This window comes from Cibotium barometz, chromosome 23 (assembly GCF_041138505.1).
Source record: "Cibotium barometz isolate CiBa-2024 chromosome 23, ASM4113850v1, whole genome shotgun sequence".
Classification (NCBI taxonomy): domain Eukaryota; kingdom Viridiplantae; phylum Streptophyta; class Polypodiopsida; order Cyatheales; family Cibotiaceae; genus Cibotium; species Cibotium barometz.
Genome location: NC_141068.1, coordinates 24,011,446 through 24,031,958, shown reverse-complemented (window position 1 = coordinate 24,031,958; position 20,513 = coordinate 24,011,446). Strand labels below are relative to the sequence as shown.

Below are 20,513 nucleotides of genomic sequence, written 5' to 3'. Positions count from 1 at the left end.
TGCATAAGACTTATGCATAGAGCGTGTGCATAAGACTTATGCATATGGCTTATGCATAGAGCTTATGCATAAGACTTATGCATAAGGCTTATGCATAGAGCTTATGCATAAGTCTTGCAGCCTTATTATGCAAGCTTATACTTATAATATGCATTTAGATTATTGCATAAGGCCTTTATATATAAACAGCTATTTATGAATAGAGATAGCTTCTCTCTCCATCCTTGTGCAAATTCTATTTAATTTTGTATGGAGAGGAGATAAGCTAATTTGTGTTTAACGAGCTGCATATACATGTTATCCTGCTAGATGGAGCCTCTCAATCTTGAAGAGAGAATAGCGTGTCCATGCATGCGATGTAAGTACCAAATCTTTCGAAAACGAAGGATTTGCAACGAGCATGTTCATGACGCTGGAATATTTCCAATGGAGCGCTTGCAAAATTTACGGTTTCAATTGTACAACCAAGCAAGTGTGCAGACGCATCTTGATAACATTGCGCCTGTGAATTCTCGTCCCCAACAAAGGATGAGGATATCGCAGGAGGGAGTGACAGATGGAGCTCAATTAACAGCACCCGAGGGAATGGAAGAAGGTCAGGAAATGGAAGAAGGTCCAATGGAAGAAATGTTGGATGCCTTCATTGAGCAACAAGAAGCTCTCTTCGAGGAGCATGAACATGAAGATCATCAACCACGACATTCTCAACGGTCAAATTATGAACCAGAGGAAGAGGCCATGCGTAAACTTGCACGCCTTCCATTATACAATGGTGCCAACATATCTGTATTGCGTGCATCTCTTACGATGCTAAATTTGCAGTCAGTTTTTGGATGGTCTAATACAAGTGTCACTGAACTATTCAAGTAAGGTCTTTTTTTGGAGATTACACCTACTGTTGAAATGTTAAATTATCAACTTGTATTTGAGAAAATCTTAATAGTAACGATCAGATTTGAAGAATTTGAGCTACAACAAGGTGATGTGGATGCACAGGGTAATGGAGAGCAACAAGAACAAGCCGATATCAACAATGAAGAGGAGCAAGCAAATGAAGAGAAGGAACTAGAGCAAGATCCAAATGAAGAGGTGCAAACCAAGGAAGCTGAAAATCAAGTTGAGGAAGAAGACATAGATGATGAAGACATCCTTCATCAAGGGACTTTTAATGATGAGGATGCTGAAATGTGCATAGACATAGATCTCTTTGGGGCTACTGATCTTAATGAGGATGATAGAATAGATAATGATTTATAAAATGATGTATCTTAATGATTATGCAAATAGTTATGACATATTTGTAATGGTTTTATGACATTGAAGGTCCATTCATTGTTTACCATTGTTAATGTTTACCATCATAATCACTACTGTAGGAGCAAGTTGATATAGTTTTACCAATGTTGTTTATCATTGTTAATGTTTATCTTATGGTTCTTTCATTCATTGTTTACCGTGTAATTTTCATTCCGTACAAGTTTGTCATATGGTTTTTTGTCCAACAGGCCATGGGTGACTCACCGCCCTACGACTACAGTCCAGATTTCTCATTTAATCCTACACCGCAGGGCATGAGTCCCCAGCAGTTATATGGTTTTCTTTCGTCCATGACTCCAGAGCAGAGAGCCATGGCTCAGAGTTATTGGGGTTCTGGAGCAGGGACATCTGCCTCACCATCTGGATTCCCGACGCCAGTTCCCACACCCGTGGGTACGACAGCAGCTCCCACACCTCGTACCACACAGCCTTCCACTCCTGTTACAGCTCGATCTACCACGTCTTCACATAGACGGCGCTCACGTAGTAGGTCTTCAGGGGGAGGTTGTTGTGGTGGTAGTGCCACAGATGCTGTGACACCACCACCACGTGAGCGTCGTCCTTCGCTCTCATCTGTTGATAGCACACCCATAGGGTCACCTTCCACTCCCTGGGGTGCACATGACCATGACAACAGCAAGATTTACACAATTAGGGATGGGGCACCAATAATGGATAGTGCAGGGAAGGCAATGAAGACACGCATTCGACAATTGTGCACTATACAGTTTCATGACTCTGTCATGACTAAATGGGATCAGCAAGACAAGGGAAAGAAAAATTATATAAACACAAAGATAAAGCAAGAGTTCCAGCCATCTGACCCTATGAATGTCGTCTCTAATGAGTGGATACAGTATACAGCTCGCATTTTGATGGGGCATCGTAGGTCAGAGGCGAGGGACGCATTCAGAGAGGGGAAGGAGAAACCTGTTTGGCTAGATGACAGGGAGTGGGCAGCCATTGCTCAGGAGCTCACCGAGACACCAGACAGGTTTCAACAACAAAGAGAGGCGGCAAGGGCAAGACTGCAAACAGTAGGGGCTTCTCATCTCGGGAGTGGTGGTTACGAAACCATGCGCCATGAATTCGTAAGTGTTTGTAGCAATTTTATTTATTTAAATGTATGTATGTGGGCTAAATGTTGATTTTTTAAAAGTTATAATTGTTAATCGTGTGTGCAGGAGTTGGCCATGAATCGCCCACCAAGCAGGCGAGAGGAGAAGTACGCTCACAAACATGGCCTTGTGGCCTTGTTTGAGATGCTTGAAGAAGAAGGAGAGACCGTCAATTGGGAGGCATTACCATGATGTAAGATGACCTTCAAACTAATGAAATATGATCAAAACATTCTTGAGTATTAATGTTTAATTTAATTTCTTGTTTGTCGATATCAGGAAAATATGCAAACGAGCACGGTTGTTTTTGTGCTCTATTGTAGACAGAATGGTGCTGTCTGTTTGCTGTTGTTGATCCTGCTCATTGCAGGCAGCTAGGCAACAGCCAGGCAGCACTATTCTACCCAAAAAAAAATTTCTGCTACAGCGTCGGTATTTGCCCTGGTATCAGCGTCGGTATATACATAGGTATAGATGCCGGTTTACACTTCGGTATATGATTCGGTATAGAGGCCGGTTTATCCGTCGGTATATGAGTCGGTATAACGGCCGGTTTAAGCGCCGGTATTACCCCCGGTTAGCGTCGGTATAGGTGCCGTTATCTACGCCGGTATTAGTACCCGACAGGTATACCGACGCTGCGATACCGGCGCTTATACCGGCGCTTATACAGATGACGAGGCTTTTTTAGACCCCGTTAAATAGCGCCGGTACAAGCCCCGGTATTAGGCTAATATGTAGTAGTGCATTCTTGTAATAGTTGTGTCACGAGGCATTACATCATACACAATACATCTACACACTTGCACACAGTGTGCAGTTTTGCGACAAAAGTGACAAACTATTTTAGTTTTCTCATCCTCTGTCAGAAGTCCAACTGCAATCTTTTTTGTCAAATGTCCATGAAAGAAGATGTTGTTATACCTTTTATTGTTCAAGTAAAAAGGACAGCTGAGCCTATGGCACTCCAAAGTACCAACACAATAGCTAATACGCACGGTACAACTTACAGACATGTTTGATGTTACTGGACGTGTCCATAAGTGACCATCGTATTTTTGCTCCATTCCATCCATATTTCCTATTTTGCCATATTTTGGTGGAAACTCTAGGATGGAATCACCATCATAATGTCTTGGCACCTCCTGGACTTGGATGACTCAGGTAACTTTTTTCAACAATGAACGTAGGAGAGAAGGTTACTCCTTCTTACGAAGAATTGAAAGTATACTCTCCGAAGCAGAGTCATTCAAGTCACTCTCAGAGGAGGAGCTCGAGATATGAACATGGGTGTTTGGTGTCCCTAATTCTTTATCCACTGAAGTCTCCAAATGTCAGACATCTTGGGCAATGTCATTAGCACTAGAATCAAGACTATCAGCAGCACAGAGAGGACTACATTGTAGCATATATGTTTTACTTTGAGTAATATCTACGAGGTAGTTTTTATTGCACTCCATAATGAGTGATGATTTCCTGTAGGCTTCCATCGGTCCTAGTAGCTTTCACTCCAAAAAGGACATGTGATGAAGGCAGTAAACCTTGTAGATATCCATGACTGACAAGCGTAGTTTGGTGGAGAAGTATTAAAGTTTGAGATTTTTTGCTGCAGAGCAGCCATCAAGCTCCCACTCAAAGGTGACAGTGTGCTTCATAGGGAAGGCAATACGAAGATGCAGAAAGGACAAGAGAGACAAAAATGTGAAATGAAAATATAAAAACGAAGGAATAGGTGGAGCAATCACAATTGAGAATGAAGGCAGTTGAAATGATAAAACAAGGTGGAGCAATCACGATTGAGAATGTAGGCGGTTGAAATGATAAAACAAGGTGGAGCAATCACGATTGAGAATGGTCTCACGACCAAATTTTTTTATAAAAAATACTCAGATATATATATGTATCTACAAATATATAAAAAAATACACAAATATGTACATTTATTGGTTCTAAGTATTATTTTTATAAAAGGCTTATCTCTTTGTAAATACACACACACACATGTCTATATTTATATATTTTATTGTATTTTAGTGTGTGTGTGTGTATTTATAAAGAGACTAGCCTTTTATCTATTTTAGGAACTATATATCTATTAGGCAACACACACACACACCACACATTTATTAAAATACATATACCTTAATATGTGTGTGTGTGTGTGTTACCTAATAAATACCTAGACTAATATATATATATATATATACATCAATATATATATATGTACATATATACATAGCCTAAACTATATTCTCTCTTTTTTGTAAATCACATATTCTCTCTCTCTCTCTCTCTCTCTCACACACACACACACACACACATTTTTCAATGGTTCAATATGTGGCACACTTTTTTCAAACGTTTCCAATATTTAAGTTATTGAAATTGTTTTTCAATGGTTCAATTGTTTTTAAATTTTTCTATTATTTATATTATTGAAATTGTGTGTGTGTGTGTGTATATATGTGTGTGTGTGTTCATATAGCTTAATTCATTTTTAGCCATATATATGTATGTGTGTGTATAAATCTATCTTTAGGTTATATATAATTTAGGCCACACAAACATATGTGGTACACATATTTTAGGGTACTTGGTATGTGGCACATATTTTAGGGTACTTGAAGGAAAAGACATTTTAGATACTCTCAACATAGCAACACGCAGGTGACCGCATGCAGGAGGAGGATAGGTATTTCTCTTTTTCGTTTCTTTTCTCTGTACTTTTGTTTTTGTTAGCGCCGATGGCAACCCTGTTGTTCGAGTGTCGAAAGAGGTGAGGAGATAGAGGGAGGCGCAGCTAGTGGAGGAGGCGGTGGACGGAATTGGTGATGAGGAGGTGGAGGTGGAGGCAAAATTGGTGAGGAGGTGAAGGTGGAGCCCATAGCACCTATTGCTCCCTTGCTTAAGCCTCGCCAGTCCCCCGACAGTTTCCGGCGGGGGACTGGGGAGGCTTGAGCATGATGGGAGGAATATGTTCTTTGGGCTCCGCCGAATTAGCCAGTAAAGGACGTGGAGACGCGAAGGACGTGGTGTTGGAGCTTGAGCCGACGGTGGACGTGGTGGTTGTGGACGTGGAGGCGGAGCTTGAGCCAGTGGAGGAGGTGGAGGCGGTAAGGGGGAGCGCATGCACGCGCAGCCAGCAAGGCGTTGATGGAGGAGGTGGAGGCATAGGCGGAATTGGTGAGGAGGTGAAGTTGGAGCCCAAAGCACCTATTGCTCTTTTGCTCAAGCCTCCCCAGTCCCCCCCGGTAGAGCCGGGGGACTGGGGAGGCTTGAGCATGGGAGGAAAAGGTGCTTGGGCTCCGCCGAATTAGCCATTAAAGGACGTGGAGGCGAAGTACGTGGCATTGGAGCTTGAGCCGACGGTGGACGTGGAGGCGGTGGACGTGGAGGCAGAGCTTGAGCCAATGGAGGAGGTGGAGGCGGTAAGGGGGAGCGCATGCACACGCAGCCAGTAAGGCGTTGATAGAGGAGGTGGAGGCGGAGGCAGAATTGGTAAGGAGGTGAAGTTGGAGCCCAAAGCACCTATTGCTCTTTTTCTCAAGCCTCCCCAGCCCCCCCGCAGAGCCGGGGGATCGTCTGCGCTAGCGCAGACCATCCCCCGGCTCTGCCGAGGGACTAGGGAGGCTTGAGCATGGGAGGAAAAGGTGCTTGGGCTCCGCCAAATAAGCCAGTAAAGGACGTGGAGGCGAAGGACGTGGCATTGGAGCTTGAGCCGGCGGCGGTGGACGTGGAGGCGGAGCTTGAGCCAGTGGAGGCGGTAAGGGGGAGCGCATGCACGCGCAGCCAGCAAGGCGTTGATGGAGGAGGTGGAGGCGGAGGTGGAATTGGTGAGGAGGTGAAGTTGGAGCCCAAAACACCTATTGCTCTTTTGCTCAAGCCTTCCCAGTCCGGGGGACTGGGGAGGCTTGAGCATGGGAGGAAAAGGTGCTTGGGCTCCGCCGAATCAGCCAGTAAAGGACGTGGAGGTGAAATGGCATTGGAGCTTGTGCCGGCAGTGGATGTGGAGGCGGTGGATGTGTGGCATGGATTCATGATGAGGACGTGAATTTAATAAAAGGGGGAGATAATGTTACATCTTGATTGGCCTATAGATAGTTTAACCCAAGGTGAGGGGTGTGTGCGCTAACCTATATTAGGGGTGAGGCTTAGCAGGGCGTGGGGACTTGGAGGGTTCACAAGTAGACTGAGGAGGCGGAGCTTGAGCCAGTGGAGGAGTTAAAGAAAGATGGGCAAAACAACTGTGCCCTACAATTATTTTCAGATAATGCACACTAGTTAGCTTTGAGCTCTCTCTCTCTCTCTCTCTCTCTCACAGACACACACACACACACGCACACACACTGTGTGTGCGTGCACGGGTGCATGTGAGGATCGACTCAATGTGCATGTCGCCTTGATGCCCATGCATTGCACATGCAATTGACACTCACAAGGGCATCTATGTGCACACCCAAACTCTTGGTATTCTAAAGAGTTACTTGGTGTAGTATTGACTTTAAGAGCTCCTTAATGTAGTAGTAAGGTAATGTGTAAGGTATATCAACCTCATGCCAGTTTTAAAGCATCTTAACCTAGTAGTTTAAGCCAACATTACACCACAACTTGAGTTGCGATACTTTATAATTCATTCGCTCCTATACATGGTAATATTTTACATTTATTGATTTTGCATCAAGTGATACTTTTCATACTTAGTAATTATTAAAGCTTCACCTTGATTTTTCTCCTCTAGCAATTGGAGGAACTTCTCCATAGAGTCTTCTTCAGGTTTTAAATACCTTCTTTGTGACATCGTAAGGACGTAACACTATTCCTCTCCTTGATTTCTATAGGCTATTGTGTTGGAGCTACACTTTTGAGCATGTGCTAGGGATTTTGCATAGAGGAGTTAGCATTGGTAGCATTGCCAATGGAAGCACAATTGCTTTATATAATCCTGGGTGTAAGTTTTTTGGCTACAAGCTACGAATGGGCACGATTGTGATCATATTCCTCAAGTTCATGATGGGTGAATGTTTCTTTCCTAGAGGTGCCTTTATTTGAATAGGGCCTATAGTTACGGCCCGATCTTGGTTTTGGTATCCGGCCTTATGAGCTTACTGATCTACTCTTTGAAGTTGTGTGCTGGCCTCTAGAGCTTTCACCATCCTGAATGTTTTCTTAGACATGTAGTAAGGTTTGTGTGTGAGGTTGATGTTTTCCTATGGACATGAAGTAGGGTTTATGTGTGAGGTTGATCATCTCTATATGTCATTCAGCTCAAACTATTTTGCTACTCATATTCAGGGCAAAAGAGAGAGAGATGGCTCCAAGAAAAGCAAGAAAACAACAGGCAAAGACTAAGAAAGGTATATGACGTGAATAACCAAGATTATTTTGAGATTGTGTTTTAATGTTTTAGATATGCTTACTTGGGCTTGGTGTGTGTGTCTTACAGACAACAGGGGATACTCACTTAGATCTGGGCATGTTTGTTTGACTCTTAGCGAGGAAGCTCAATCTCGGACACCTGTGTCCTCACATGTATCTCCTGTTAGAGAGGAAATAAAAGTGCATAATTCTCTTGTTCATGAAGAAGAAGTGCTTGTGTTAGAGAACGAAATGAGCTCACCTCCTCCAACTCAGACGGAGATTCCTGAATCTAGTACTGGTCAAGGGGAGACCCATAGAAGGCTTCTTGGAAAATCAATTGAATTGGGATTGCTTGGTGATGTATTCACTAAGTTTTTTGTGCAACACAATTCCTCTACCCCATTGGTCCCTTTATGCAGGCTGATTCCAAATGAAGCCATCCGTACAGTTTCTAGCCAACTTGAGGTGTTTCGTGATTCCTTTGACTACCATGGTTATGTCGAGGCATCTCCTCCTTTTTTAGTTTCACTTACATGTCCCGGAAGCTCTATGTATTTTGCGGTCACACTATGATAAACCTATGGGATCTAATTTGATGTCCATGTGTGAGTTGTGCAGGGTGTTAAAGAAACTCTTTAAAAATGTGGAACACCCCTATGTGTGAGTTGTGGAGGGTGTTAAAGAAGCTCTTTTAAAAATGTGGAACACCCCTATGTGTACAAAGGACATAATACTATCTGTGTTGCAAGCTTTTTGTGGGCTGACTTTTCCACATCTACGGGAGTAGACAAATGTGGGAGCTACCATGTGATTCCCAAATGGAACGTCTTTACCCCTGAGCTTGCCCATAAGAGTAACAACATTTTTTGATTATGGGGTTGGTTCATTTCTACTTGCTTGCCACAAAAAATGCATGATGTGCAAAAGACAGCACTGGAGAACTGATTTCTTCTTCGCACTATGATGATGTATGCGGAGACTAGATACTTACAAAGTCATCCATCAGAGGAGGTCAGGGAATCAGCTATATTGAGGTTGTTCATGGTAGAAGTAGACATGATTGCACTATGTACTAACCTTCGATTTGAATGGGTAGGTGAACTGGTTGGTGCTCAATATGTTTATACTTAATGGTTTGTCGGCCATCTTGTTACAAGAAATCAAGAGCACAGAGAGCCTTGGGTGATTCAATTTGTGCCAAAGGGTCAAGTTGGATTAGGGAGTGTGATTATGGTGGCAGATCATTAAACTCATGATGGGAAGCATGTACATGGTGGGGCCTAATGTCAAATAGAACACAATTACTTTTTTTATAAACGTGGTTATAATCATACATCAATCCAAAAAAAAAACATAACTGATATTTGTTTTTGGGTTCTAGACTCATGTTGCAAGTGTTACTGAAGAATGAGATATTATCGACGATGTCTTTGTAAGGAAAGGCAACATGGCTCGTGCATGCATAGAAGGAAGACATTGTGTGTCTATGGAACTTGACACCACATGCCTTCAGCATTATCGAAAGCCACTAACATGTACTCCATTGCAATACCATCATGAAGAAGGGATGTGTTGAGGCATTGTTTTGCTTAGTTTAACCCCTTGTTTCTTGAAAGAAACTCTAGATTTTGTAAAAAATGTTTGCCATGCTAACAATCATGTTTTTTGGAGAGTTTTATGCTCAAAATATTTAAATGACTTTGAATTTCTTCTTAATGCTCATGTACTTTTAATCTCATAGACCAGCCTAGCAAGGATACTTCCTAGATCTAATGGGTTTAGTGGGCTGTGGAAAGTTTACAGAGTTGCCCGAAGGACGCAACCCAACTTCTACTATACCCTGGAAAGATATCCTCTTTGATATAGTGAAGATATTCTCTTTGGTTTAGGCATTTTGTGCACTACCTGCTTCCCCTTACCCCTATGTGTTATTTGGCGCATTCTCTTCTTTGATAGAATATGTTGTTGATGTGCGTGTTCAATCCGAGGGGAGTCCTTTGTTGCATGATCTCTACCTTTGTAGCTTTGTGGTCGAAGGTTTTGTTTCTACCCATGCTTCTAGGAGCAACGTTGCTGTCCGGTTCGGATTTGTTAGATGGAAGGGCAAGGAATGATTAACATGTTCCTGTACAACATCTTCTTCCTAGGCCTGCATTGTTTTCTCACTGAGATGGTCTCTACTTGTAATTATGTTCTTTCCTTTTTTGAGAGTTGTTCTTCTTAGGCCTACAATATTTTATGACTGAGATGACTCTACCTAAGTTCTTTCCTTACGAGGTCTTTATTGAGAGTTGTTCCTCCACTGTGTTGATGTAGCTAATCTTCATCCAATTAATGGATTACTTCAATTTGTTCTGCTTGTTGTTAGTTTGTGTCTTTGTTGAGTCACTTGGATTGAAGTTCCATATCTTTTACTTTCTGTAGGAAAGTCGGTCTTTCTCGGTGATGAGCTTTATTATTGTCTTTAAAGTAGACTTCCTATACAAAACCACAAAGTTTTTCCCTTTGTTTCATGTACATGCAAAAACATAGTCAACAAATATGTTGATGTTCCTATAGGTTGGTTCGTACTCATGTGCCGCATACTCTTGCCAATGACATCTTTCTCATGCATAAGTTTGGTCAATCTAGAATGGATACTCTTAAGCGCTATTTTAGTGAAGAAGAAAAGAAATGGATCAACCAAACTTTATCACAAGATTGACTAGAAGAAAGCTGTGGTACAATATGCCAATGTCAATACTCTCTCAATTTGTACTTAGAGTAAGTAACATGTTTCTTATCTTAATTTTTTCCTCACACAATTTTCCTTAAAGTAATTTACTTTCTTGTTTGCATTGTCTTGCTGCGTTTGGTGCTTTCTTTCAAGAGTATTTCAACAAAAAAATGCGAAGAAGAAATGTAAAAAAATAACTTTATGACTGTGTCCTTGGAAGAGTGCAAGGAAACAACAACCAAGGCAATGAAAAAGGTAGAGGACAAGGTGAGGACTAGAGGATACAAGCTAGCATCCAGAGCAAGGCGAGCACTAGAGGATACAAGCTAGCATCCAGAGCAAAACCCAAAGAATGGTGAAGGTTTTTTCCAAGTTCTATACTCACTGAATTGGGAAAAGGCAAAGGCATTCACAGAGAACAAGCTTGGAATGCTTGCAGTAGCAGCAAAAATCTCACCAGAGAAGTGGGTTTTCTTATTAATTAAAATCTCATTTGATTAATTAAAATTTAAGGACATTGTTTGGACTCTCTTATGTTTTTTTTTCTTTTTTGCTGAAATGTTATAGGAAAACGTAGATCTTGATTGTCCTTACTAAGGCTGAAAGGGAACAACTAGATTGGGGCATGTGAAGGGACAACATATCTTGGAGGCAGTCCATTTATAAGGAAACCTTCTGGTCCCAAATGAAAGACCTTGCATGTGATTTAGTTTTTCAACTTGATGTGGATGTTGATTCAAGGGAAGTAGAAGGTTCAAGTGATGTAGTTAAGTACTTTAGGTCTTGCTCAGAAGTTGCATTTCAATGAGGCATTTGTAGAACTTGTAAGTTAGATGAAGAGCTCTGCTGCTCAATAAATTCAAATGTCAATACGTCGTCTTATGTATAGGTAATCTCAAAGTATTAAGGGTTTTTTAGCATGTCTTCATGTATTTGAAGCATGTTCTTACTTGGCATTAACATTTGTTGATGGTTGCATAAAAATGCATGTTAAGGGAAAAATTCATGAGCTACCACTTGAATGTAGCAATTGGCAAGTGGAGAAGGGTCCAAAGACCATGTTTTCAAACACGTGGTGGGAGAAGGAGGCTCGAAGGTCACCGTTACACGATAGTGGCTTCTCGAAAGGTTTATGAAAGTGAAGAAGGATTATATAGAGGTAGCTACCTCGTTATACTTTTGTAACAAATGTAAGAACATCATTTAGTACTGATAGTTTCTTTTTTATTATTTACATAATACTTTCAAAGCCAATCTCAAAAGCAAAAAAGAAAGTTGGAAGACCAGCCTTCAACAAAGAAGATGAAAAGGAGAAGGGAGATTGAGAAGGGCCTGGACGAACTAGCCACAAAAAGGGGCTTGAACCTTGAGAAAGACATTGAGACCTCACTAAGAGATGAACATATTGAAGATGAGGAGAACTAGGATTATGATCAAGGTGAAATGTCCTACATAAAAATAGTATTCATTTCATATTGAAGATGAGGAGAAATGGGATTATGATCAAGGTGAAATGTCCTACATAAAAATAGTATTCATTTCATTTTATGTAATGTACATTGACGTGTTTTGTTAAGCAGGTCATGGGGGTGATAGTGGAGAAGAAGAGAACTCACCCCAAGTTTATCATATTAATATAAAAGAAAACTTTTTAACATCTGAGTTCATTTCTTCCCTTCAACCACATCAGTGAGTGTAGAAAAGAAAGAGGCTAAATAGCTTAAAGAGACTATGATAAACCTATGGGATCTAATTTGATGTCCATGTGTGAGTTGTGCAGGGTGTTAAAGAAGCTCTTTAAAAATGTGGAACACCCCTATGTGTACAAAGGACACAATACTATCTGTGTTGCAAGCTTATTGGGGGTTGACTTTTCCACATCTACGGGAGTAGACAAATGTGGGAGCTCCCATGTGATTCCCAAATGGAATGCCTTTGCCATAGGAGTAACAACATTTTTTTGATTATGTAGTTGCAGATGGGGTTGGTTCATTTGTACTTGCTTGCCCACAAAAAATGCATGATGTGCAAAAGAGAGCAATGGAAAAATGATTTCTTCTTCACACTATGATGGTGTATGTGGAGACTAGATACTTACAAAGTCGTCCATCAGAGGAGGTGATAGTGGAGAAGAAGAGAACTCACCCCAAGTTTATCATATTAATATAAAAGAAAACTTTTTAATAGCATTTGAGTTCATTTCTTCCCTTCAACCACATCACTGAGTGTAGAAAAGAAAGAGGCTAAATAGGTTAAAGAGACTATGATAAACCTATGGGATGTAAATTGATGTCCATGTGTGAGTTGTGCAGGGTGTTAAAGAAGCTCTTTAAAAACGTGGAACACCCCTATGTGTACAAAGGACACAATACTATCCGTGTTGCAAGCTTATTGGGGGTTGACTTTTCCACATCTACGGGAGTAGACAAATGTGGGAGCTCCCATGTAATTCCCAAATGGAATGTCTTTACCCCTGAGCTTGCCATAGCAGTAACAACATTTTTTTGATTATGTAGTTGCAGATGGGGTTGGTTCATTTGTACTTGCTTTCCCACAAAAAATGCATGATGTGCAAAAGAGAGCAATGGAGAAATGATTTCTTCTTCACACTATGATGGTGTATGTGGAGACTAGATACTTACAAAGTCGTCCATCAGAGAAGGTGAGGGAATCAACTATATTGAGGTTGTTCATGGTAGAAGTAGACATGCTCACACTATGTATTAACCTTCGCTTTGCATGGGCAGGTGAACTGGTAGGAATTGTACATACCGACCTACATCCATTCAATGTAGTGTTGGATTTTACAAAAGAGTTGAAGCCACGCATAGGTATTATCGATTGGGGGTTACTGCTGAGAGCGTCCAAAAAACGGGTGTCTCTCAATTTTGTATTTGAAGCAGACAAGAACCCTGAGAAGGTGGCACAGGTGGTCTCCTACGCAGACAGAGAGCGAAATAAACGGCCGTGGATATCCCGGAGCTTTATGATCCGTTTTTGGCATATGCATACACTCCTGCATCTGATGTTTTTGCCTTGGGATATTTATTACAAACTTTATATGACTTTTAGCAGAAAGTACAAGAGTTGTGGATGGATAATAGTTCCTATGACAAAGTTACCATGGATACTATTATTTATAGAGTAAAAAATTGGATGTTTCTGCCTAATCCCGATGAGCGAAAATCAATTTTGCAAGTAGATGAATTTTTTAGATCACTAAATACTGACCCAACGAGGGCACAACGTCCTCTTATAGAGCTATCGGTGTCATTCACCCCAATTTTGTAATGATACAGTATCAGGAGATTAAGTTTCAGGAATGGCACTTTGTTTCTCTCTTCAAAATTTGATGTGTCCATTGTTTGAAATATTATCTCATTGAGTCTTTGCAATATCTCTCTCCTCTTGTGGTGTTTAAGTTTATGTTTTCTCTTCAAAACTTGATGTGCATACATTGTTTGAAGTATTTTTGGAGTCAAGTGGATATTTCTCATTGAGTCTTTGCAATACATATCTCCTCTCGTGGTGTTAAACTTTAAGTTTTTGAGGGTAATGGTCAATTTATCTTACGTTAATCTTTACAGTTCATTAAAATCCTAAAGTCATTTATGTTCATGCAGATATAGTAGAGGCGCAAGCAAACGAGCATCAAGAGTTAGCTAAGAAGGCATACGAGCGAATGAAGGCCCTTGCACATGGCCTGATAGCCCGCGAAGCTACAAGAACAGCATGCAAGTTGTCGAAATAGACAAATCCTACTTATGCCCAATGGAAAGACATAAACAAACACGTAACCACAGAGATAATAAAGGAAATATGGCCATGTCCAGATGGCGAGATTAAGAAGGGAAGATGGAAGATTTCACGTTGCACTCACAATGATATCAAAACTAATGCCGAGCGCATTTTCTTGGAGGTGTACGGTCGTCATCTCCATAACACCGACGCTCCACTCTATTTTGCTAAGATGCTATATGCACAATTTATCCTAGAAACTCCAGTGGACTTTGCCTCCAGAGAGGCCACTGTCAACACCCACGACATACGTGAAGAGACAGTGACATTCACAAGGGAAGAACTTGCTCTCATGGTGGAGAGCGCTGGATTGGAGTTAAACAAAGTCAAAGAAAGCTTAGGGGCACAGCTAGCAGAGAAGGAGAAATAAGCTAAGCGATTATCTCAAGCGTCAACTCCTCCCCCGGTCAATAGTAGAGGGATTCAAGAGCAGCTCACAAAGATCAGCCAAGATGTATAGAGCATCTCTTCACGTATTGCTCCTGTGCGCCAAGGAAACCACATCTCTCATTTTTTGATACATCCTGATCTTGTGGGAGTTTCTGCTGAGGCTACTAGTTCCTCCACCCCCAATGTCCTGTATGTTACAAAGTATTCGATGGGTGGAGCGACCAGTATATACTACCCTGTGGACACTACTACCACTTAATATGTTTAGTGAGGCAAATGCAAAATACTTCCACATGTGCATTGTGCAGTGTCCCAATAAATCAAGGTATTTATACAGTGTTCGGCATGGCTAGCGAATATAAACCATCAGGACCTTTAGATGCAACTCCTAGTGCAATTCGTAATTTATTTCAAGATGAAAGCTAAGAAAGACAAATCCTACTTTTGTATTGATAATTTCTCCAAATACGATCATTTGTACAAGTACTTTTTATGAAATTAATGAAATGACTTCTTCCTCTATGTCAGTATCTTGCTTCAAAATTCTTTCACCGTTTACTCTCTCGTCTGCTAAATTAAGCTCATCTAAGTCAATGTCTAAATTGTCTTCTATCTCAAGGGTGGTGCACAACGTGCGTCCAACATCAAAGTTCTCGTCTACTACATCATCACAATTGTACATCCATCTGGGCATATCTTCTTCATACTCTTTGCTTTCAATGTCTCGCAAGATCTTTTCATTGCAATACATGTAAACAAGTTTATCTGCTCGATCTGCAAGAAGTCAATTGCGAATAGTACTGTGAATATATTTGTACATGCTCCAGTTTCTTTCTGAGCCTGAGTTTGAAGAGCACTGACTTAGAACCTTCATCGCAAGGTTGCGCAATAAAGCATAATGCTCACCACCATTCATCATCCACCACTTCCATGCAGGTTGCTTTTTAGCCATTTGTTGAACAAGGGAGTTGGAAAATAAACCCTCTTTCAATCGAAATGAGGTCATCTCCTTTATGCACTTTACACGATCATCAACATTATTATAGAAAGTGTTTACCACTTTATAAAAATCTTGCACCACCTCAACGTTGGACATCAAATCCATATTCCAATATTCAGGATCTAACATGTAAGCAGCATTGTGTAGTGGTGAATGCGCTCCAATCCATCTAGCATGAAAGTACTTCAAAAGAACTTTTCTTTGTCTAGCATGAAAGTACTTCAATAGAACTTTTCTTTGTCTACTGGAGAATGGTACACGCCATTGCTTTTCCACCACTGAATGCTCTAATTTCTCAGGACACTCCAAACTCCGCTGGACAGTCCACCATTGCATCCATGCTTTCCCGAGATTAGGCGCTCTTTGATCAAGACTTCGTACAGCATACATAACAGGCATCATTACATGGTATGCATCCATCACACTGTTCCACCAACTTCTTCTCGTAAGCGCTGCCTTCAAGACTTTGATTTTCTCTTTCACTTTTTCAAGTTGAGTGTTCTCCCAGTCATGAAATGCCATGCATGTAAATGTTTCGCAAACTGCATCTTTATTTCTAAGAAGAGACTCAAAAGTGTAAAAGTGAGTGCAAAACCTAGTCTCCGCTGGAAGCTTTAACATAACTGACATGCGAGGTCGAAAAATATCTAACACTCTCTGTCTCTTGAGCATGAATCTCACAAGCTGGCGAGCAGTGTCGACGATTGAGGCAATCCATTTGGTATTATCACTTTTATACCAATCTTTTAATATAAGATTCAAACTATGAGTATTACAGCCTACCGAAAAAACATGTGGATATTGTCGCTGTCACGGATTTTGGATGCATTTTTGCAATTTTTTGCATTGTCCATGACGACTTGGACTACATTTTTGGCACCCACTTCCTCTATCACAGAGCTAATGACTTGAGCAATGTAAGCCCCAGTTTTGATTGAACAGCTAAATCCACGGCACGGATGAAAGTCTCACCTCTAGGTGAAATAACCATTATATTAATTAATGGTTTTCTTTGTACATTAGACCATCCATCACTTACTATACTACATCCAGAAAGCTCTATATTTCTAAGAATTATTCTTTGTACACATTCTTTTACTTGCGCATAACAATTCTCTAATAGATCATTTCGCATAGCATGGTACGTAGGCGGTGAAAACCCTGGTCTAAACTCACCAATTTTCTTCCATGCTCTCTTCCAATGCTCACTGTCCACCATCATCATAGCACTCCCAGAAAAGTAAATCGCTTCAGTAAGGGCGAGTTGTGCATCATCGAGTCGACCTTGACGTAGGCTTCCTTGCAGTTTGACGCATGGTTATATTTCCTACGTCAAAGTTTCGCTTGCAGGAAGATGCACTGGGTAGATTACTTTCTGGTTGCACATTGCCGTTCGGGGTACAAGTAGGCGATGTAGCGGGAGTTTGATGATTAGAACAACAGTGTTCTTGCTGCCTTGATACATTAACGGTAGGAGTGTCATGTTTTCTTGAATCTTTCTTTTGAATTTCTTCTCTTATGCGTTTGGCCACTACAGGTGCAGAGGGGTGGGTACATGACTTTTTCTTCGGTAGGCCTAAAAAGTGTTCTCTTAGGCGCCCCACCTGATTTTACTGCATGGCATAGCTTACACTCCCAATCTATGAATCGATCACCAACGTCAATTGCATATTGCCACTCTATCCCAGGTGTCTTTTTTTTCCTGCTATTTGAAATTTGGACTCTATTGGAGGTATCATTGGATCCAACATTGTCCTCCACCTGAACAAATAACCTATTCAACCAAGCATATAACAATGAATACACAAATGAAAAAACAACAAAGTCACTCATGTATTACAAAACATACATTAGCAGACAAAGTACTTCGAAACTATCTTGACAAATACAAAAGATCATCACATAACACAAAACTACTTCAAACTATCTTGCAAGGTCTTACTACAAAACTACTTCGAAACTATCATGCACATTGCACCCCCAATGAAGGATGCCTTTTGTACCCAATTAAGGATACTTTACACAATCAAAGATCTATGCTTGCCTAATACTCTAGTATAGGATAATAGACCTTCTCTAACATTCACAAAGAAAATCAAAGATCTATGCTTTCCCAATACTCTAGTATAGGACAATAGACCCTTGTCTACTCTAAACTATATCAAGTATCAAGAACCAATACAAGCCCCTAAGTAGGACTCTTGGCTCCATCCAACCATTCATAAAGCAGAATGAGGTAGATTACCTACGTAGCTCAAATGCAAAGCTGAATGACTCCAAATTTGTCCCTAAATCTCCGCAAGTATTAGCTACGAACCACACCCTGCCCCCAATTCAAAGAACTAAGGATAAGTGGCTCAATAGCCTTAGGAGTGCCTACTAGGAAAGACGACAGCCCCTAAGATAAGGACGTTCTTCCCAAGAGGACACTTCTAGCAACTCGAGAGCTCTACAAGTACTTTGAGGAGAGATATCACGCCCCCAAAACAAGGACTATCTCCCCAAAAGTTCCACGATGGGTATCGGACAGTGTTTATATACAGAACAGAACCCCGTCGGGGTTCTTTTATTTTCCCGACGGGCCCGCCGAGATATCTGGTATCTCGACGGGCCCACCGGGAAAGCTAAAAGTCCGGAGGTGTTACGGGACTAGTGGGTTCTGGCAGGTCATTGCTCAAGTCATGTGAATACACAATGTGATCACAAGTTTTAATATGTTAACAATAGGTTTTGTTAACGTGATCACGAAATTGTGAAGACGTTAATGAAATCCCTGCATGTGATGCACATATTTAGATGCCATCACATTGTTCATGCATCTGCATGCATAACACATTATATTGCTATGCATGCATATGTTTTGACTGCACGAGGAGCTCTTTTGATGTCCTTTAATGCTAGCAACCCCACTGTATAGCTAAAACCACCATATCATAAAGACCTTGTTCGAGGTCTCTTTGTCCCCTTCAAAGTTGTTTCTCTATTTCTTTTTCTAGCAATGATCTTCGACCAAGGTTTTCTTCATGGATGGTGGAAATGTTTTTCAACTATATATTATTTTTCACCTTTTCAAAAAAGCTAGGGTGAGGCAAAGTCATAGTGATTCATTTATAGAACATTTGATTGTATGGTTATAGTTGATGACAGTGTTGGACTATATATAGCTCACCCTATTTTGGCCTAGATCTCATCTATATATACCTATGCACTATCAATAATACACACTAGTTTGGGAGAGATGTCTTGTGTACCTCTCTTTCTCTCTTGCTCCTTCTTATATCTAACAACATGGTATCAGAGTGAGTTATCCTTTCAACAATGAAGAAGATTGGTTTGAACAATTTTGAACGTTTCTCTTTGCAATAATTTACGTATTTTGTAGCTTTCTTTCAGCAATAATCTATGTTTCTTTGTGTAAGTATCTATGATTTTGCATGAAAAATCAACTTTGTTCTTGTTGTATATTGAAACAAGTTGCAGGATTTTGACCCCCTAAGCTTGCCGGTAAATTTTTAGGGCCTTCTAGTGGGAATATGAAGATTTGGCTAACAAATAGGATTATAAATTGTATTTGTCACAGTTTGAAAATCCCAGAGTCACTTGTGCCCTTGATTTTGAATCAAAAATCTTTGAAAATGGAGTTACATGGTGAAAGTTATGACTCTTTTACTGTTATGCAATTTTTTGGTGTTCTGCACGCATCGTCATGTAGAAGTTTCTTCAACTTTTTCGCTAATTATTTCTTCCTTGGATCAATATTTTGGGCGACCGCGTCCTTCTTACATATACGCTTTGGGCACTTTTTTCTTATCTTAAACATATTATTCTTTATGACACGAAAAGAATTAACACTCCTATTTTGGTAACATTCATTTATATTATCAAGGCTTTTTTGCCTCATTTATTCTTTACGTCTCCAAAAGCAATAACACTGCTATTTTGGTGATGCTCACTTTTATTATCAAGGGGATTGACCTCAAACATACCTTTTTTTATTCACACATTTTTTATCTTCATCGCGCTCTGTCCATGGTGAATATTCCTCCTTTTTTTTCCATGTCCTTAGCAACCTATTGAAGTTGATGGGCAGTTATTTATTTATTGGCAAATACTTTCATCCGAATAAACAAACAAGGATAACTTAGCCTTAACGGTATATTTTGTCTGCTCTTCATGATTCTCTTATGCTAGATGTATTTAATCTTCCCACTTCCAACAATATTTGAAAATATCTTTTTTATATTTTTGACAAGAAATCTCTCTCTAAAATTCTTCATCTACGTTATGTTGGACAGGTCAGATTACAAAGTTTCTACATCTATGACCTCATATGGAATCATTTAAAGAAATCGTAATCAACTTGCTACTGCTCCTGCTGCTGTTGCTCCTATTGTAGGACCTCTACTTGTTGCCCAACTTATTCACACTACCAAAGATGAAAAATATGATAATATTATCACGATTATTTATAACAAAGATAGTATTGATTTCGATAATGCATAGGCATATATAGGTGAGATCTGGGCCAAGCTAGGGTGATTTGTATATAGTCCAACAAGATTAATAATGAGAACAGCAAGACCTTTTATCGATCAATGACATCCCATGATGTTTTGGAGTTGATGGGCAGTTATACTTTCATCCGAATGGACAAATGAAGATAACTTAGGCTTAACGGTATATTTTGTCTACTCTCCATGATTCTCTTATGTTAGATGTATTTAATCTTCCCACTTCCGATGATATTTGGAAATGTCTTGATTCTACTTTTGAGAAGAAATCTATCTATGAAATTCTTCATCTATGTAATATGTTA

At 40.3% G+C, this 20,513-nt stretch overlaps 1 protein-coding gene across 1 annotated transcript; it reads left to right on the top strand.

Moving 5' to 3' along the window:
• The first annotated feature begins 2,060 nt into the window (after window positions 1–2,060).
• LOC147625765 (uncharacterized) lies at window positions 2,061–2,627 on the top strand. Its single transcript, XM_086817725.1, has 2 exons — window positions 2,061–2,408; window positions 2,502–2,627. Exons 1-2 carry the CDS (start codon window positions 2,061–2,063, stop codon window positions 2,625–2,627), a joined length of 474 nt encoding a protein of 157 aa, XP_086673851.1.
• Window positions 2,628–20,513: the final 17,886 nt, after the last annotated feature.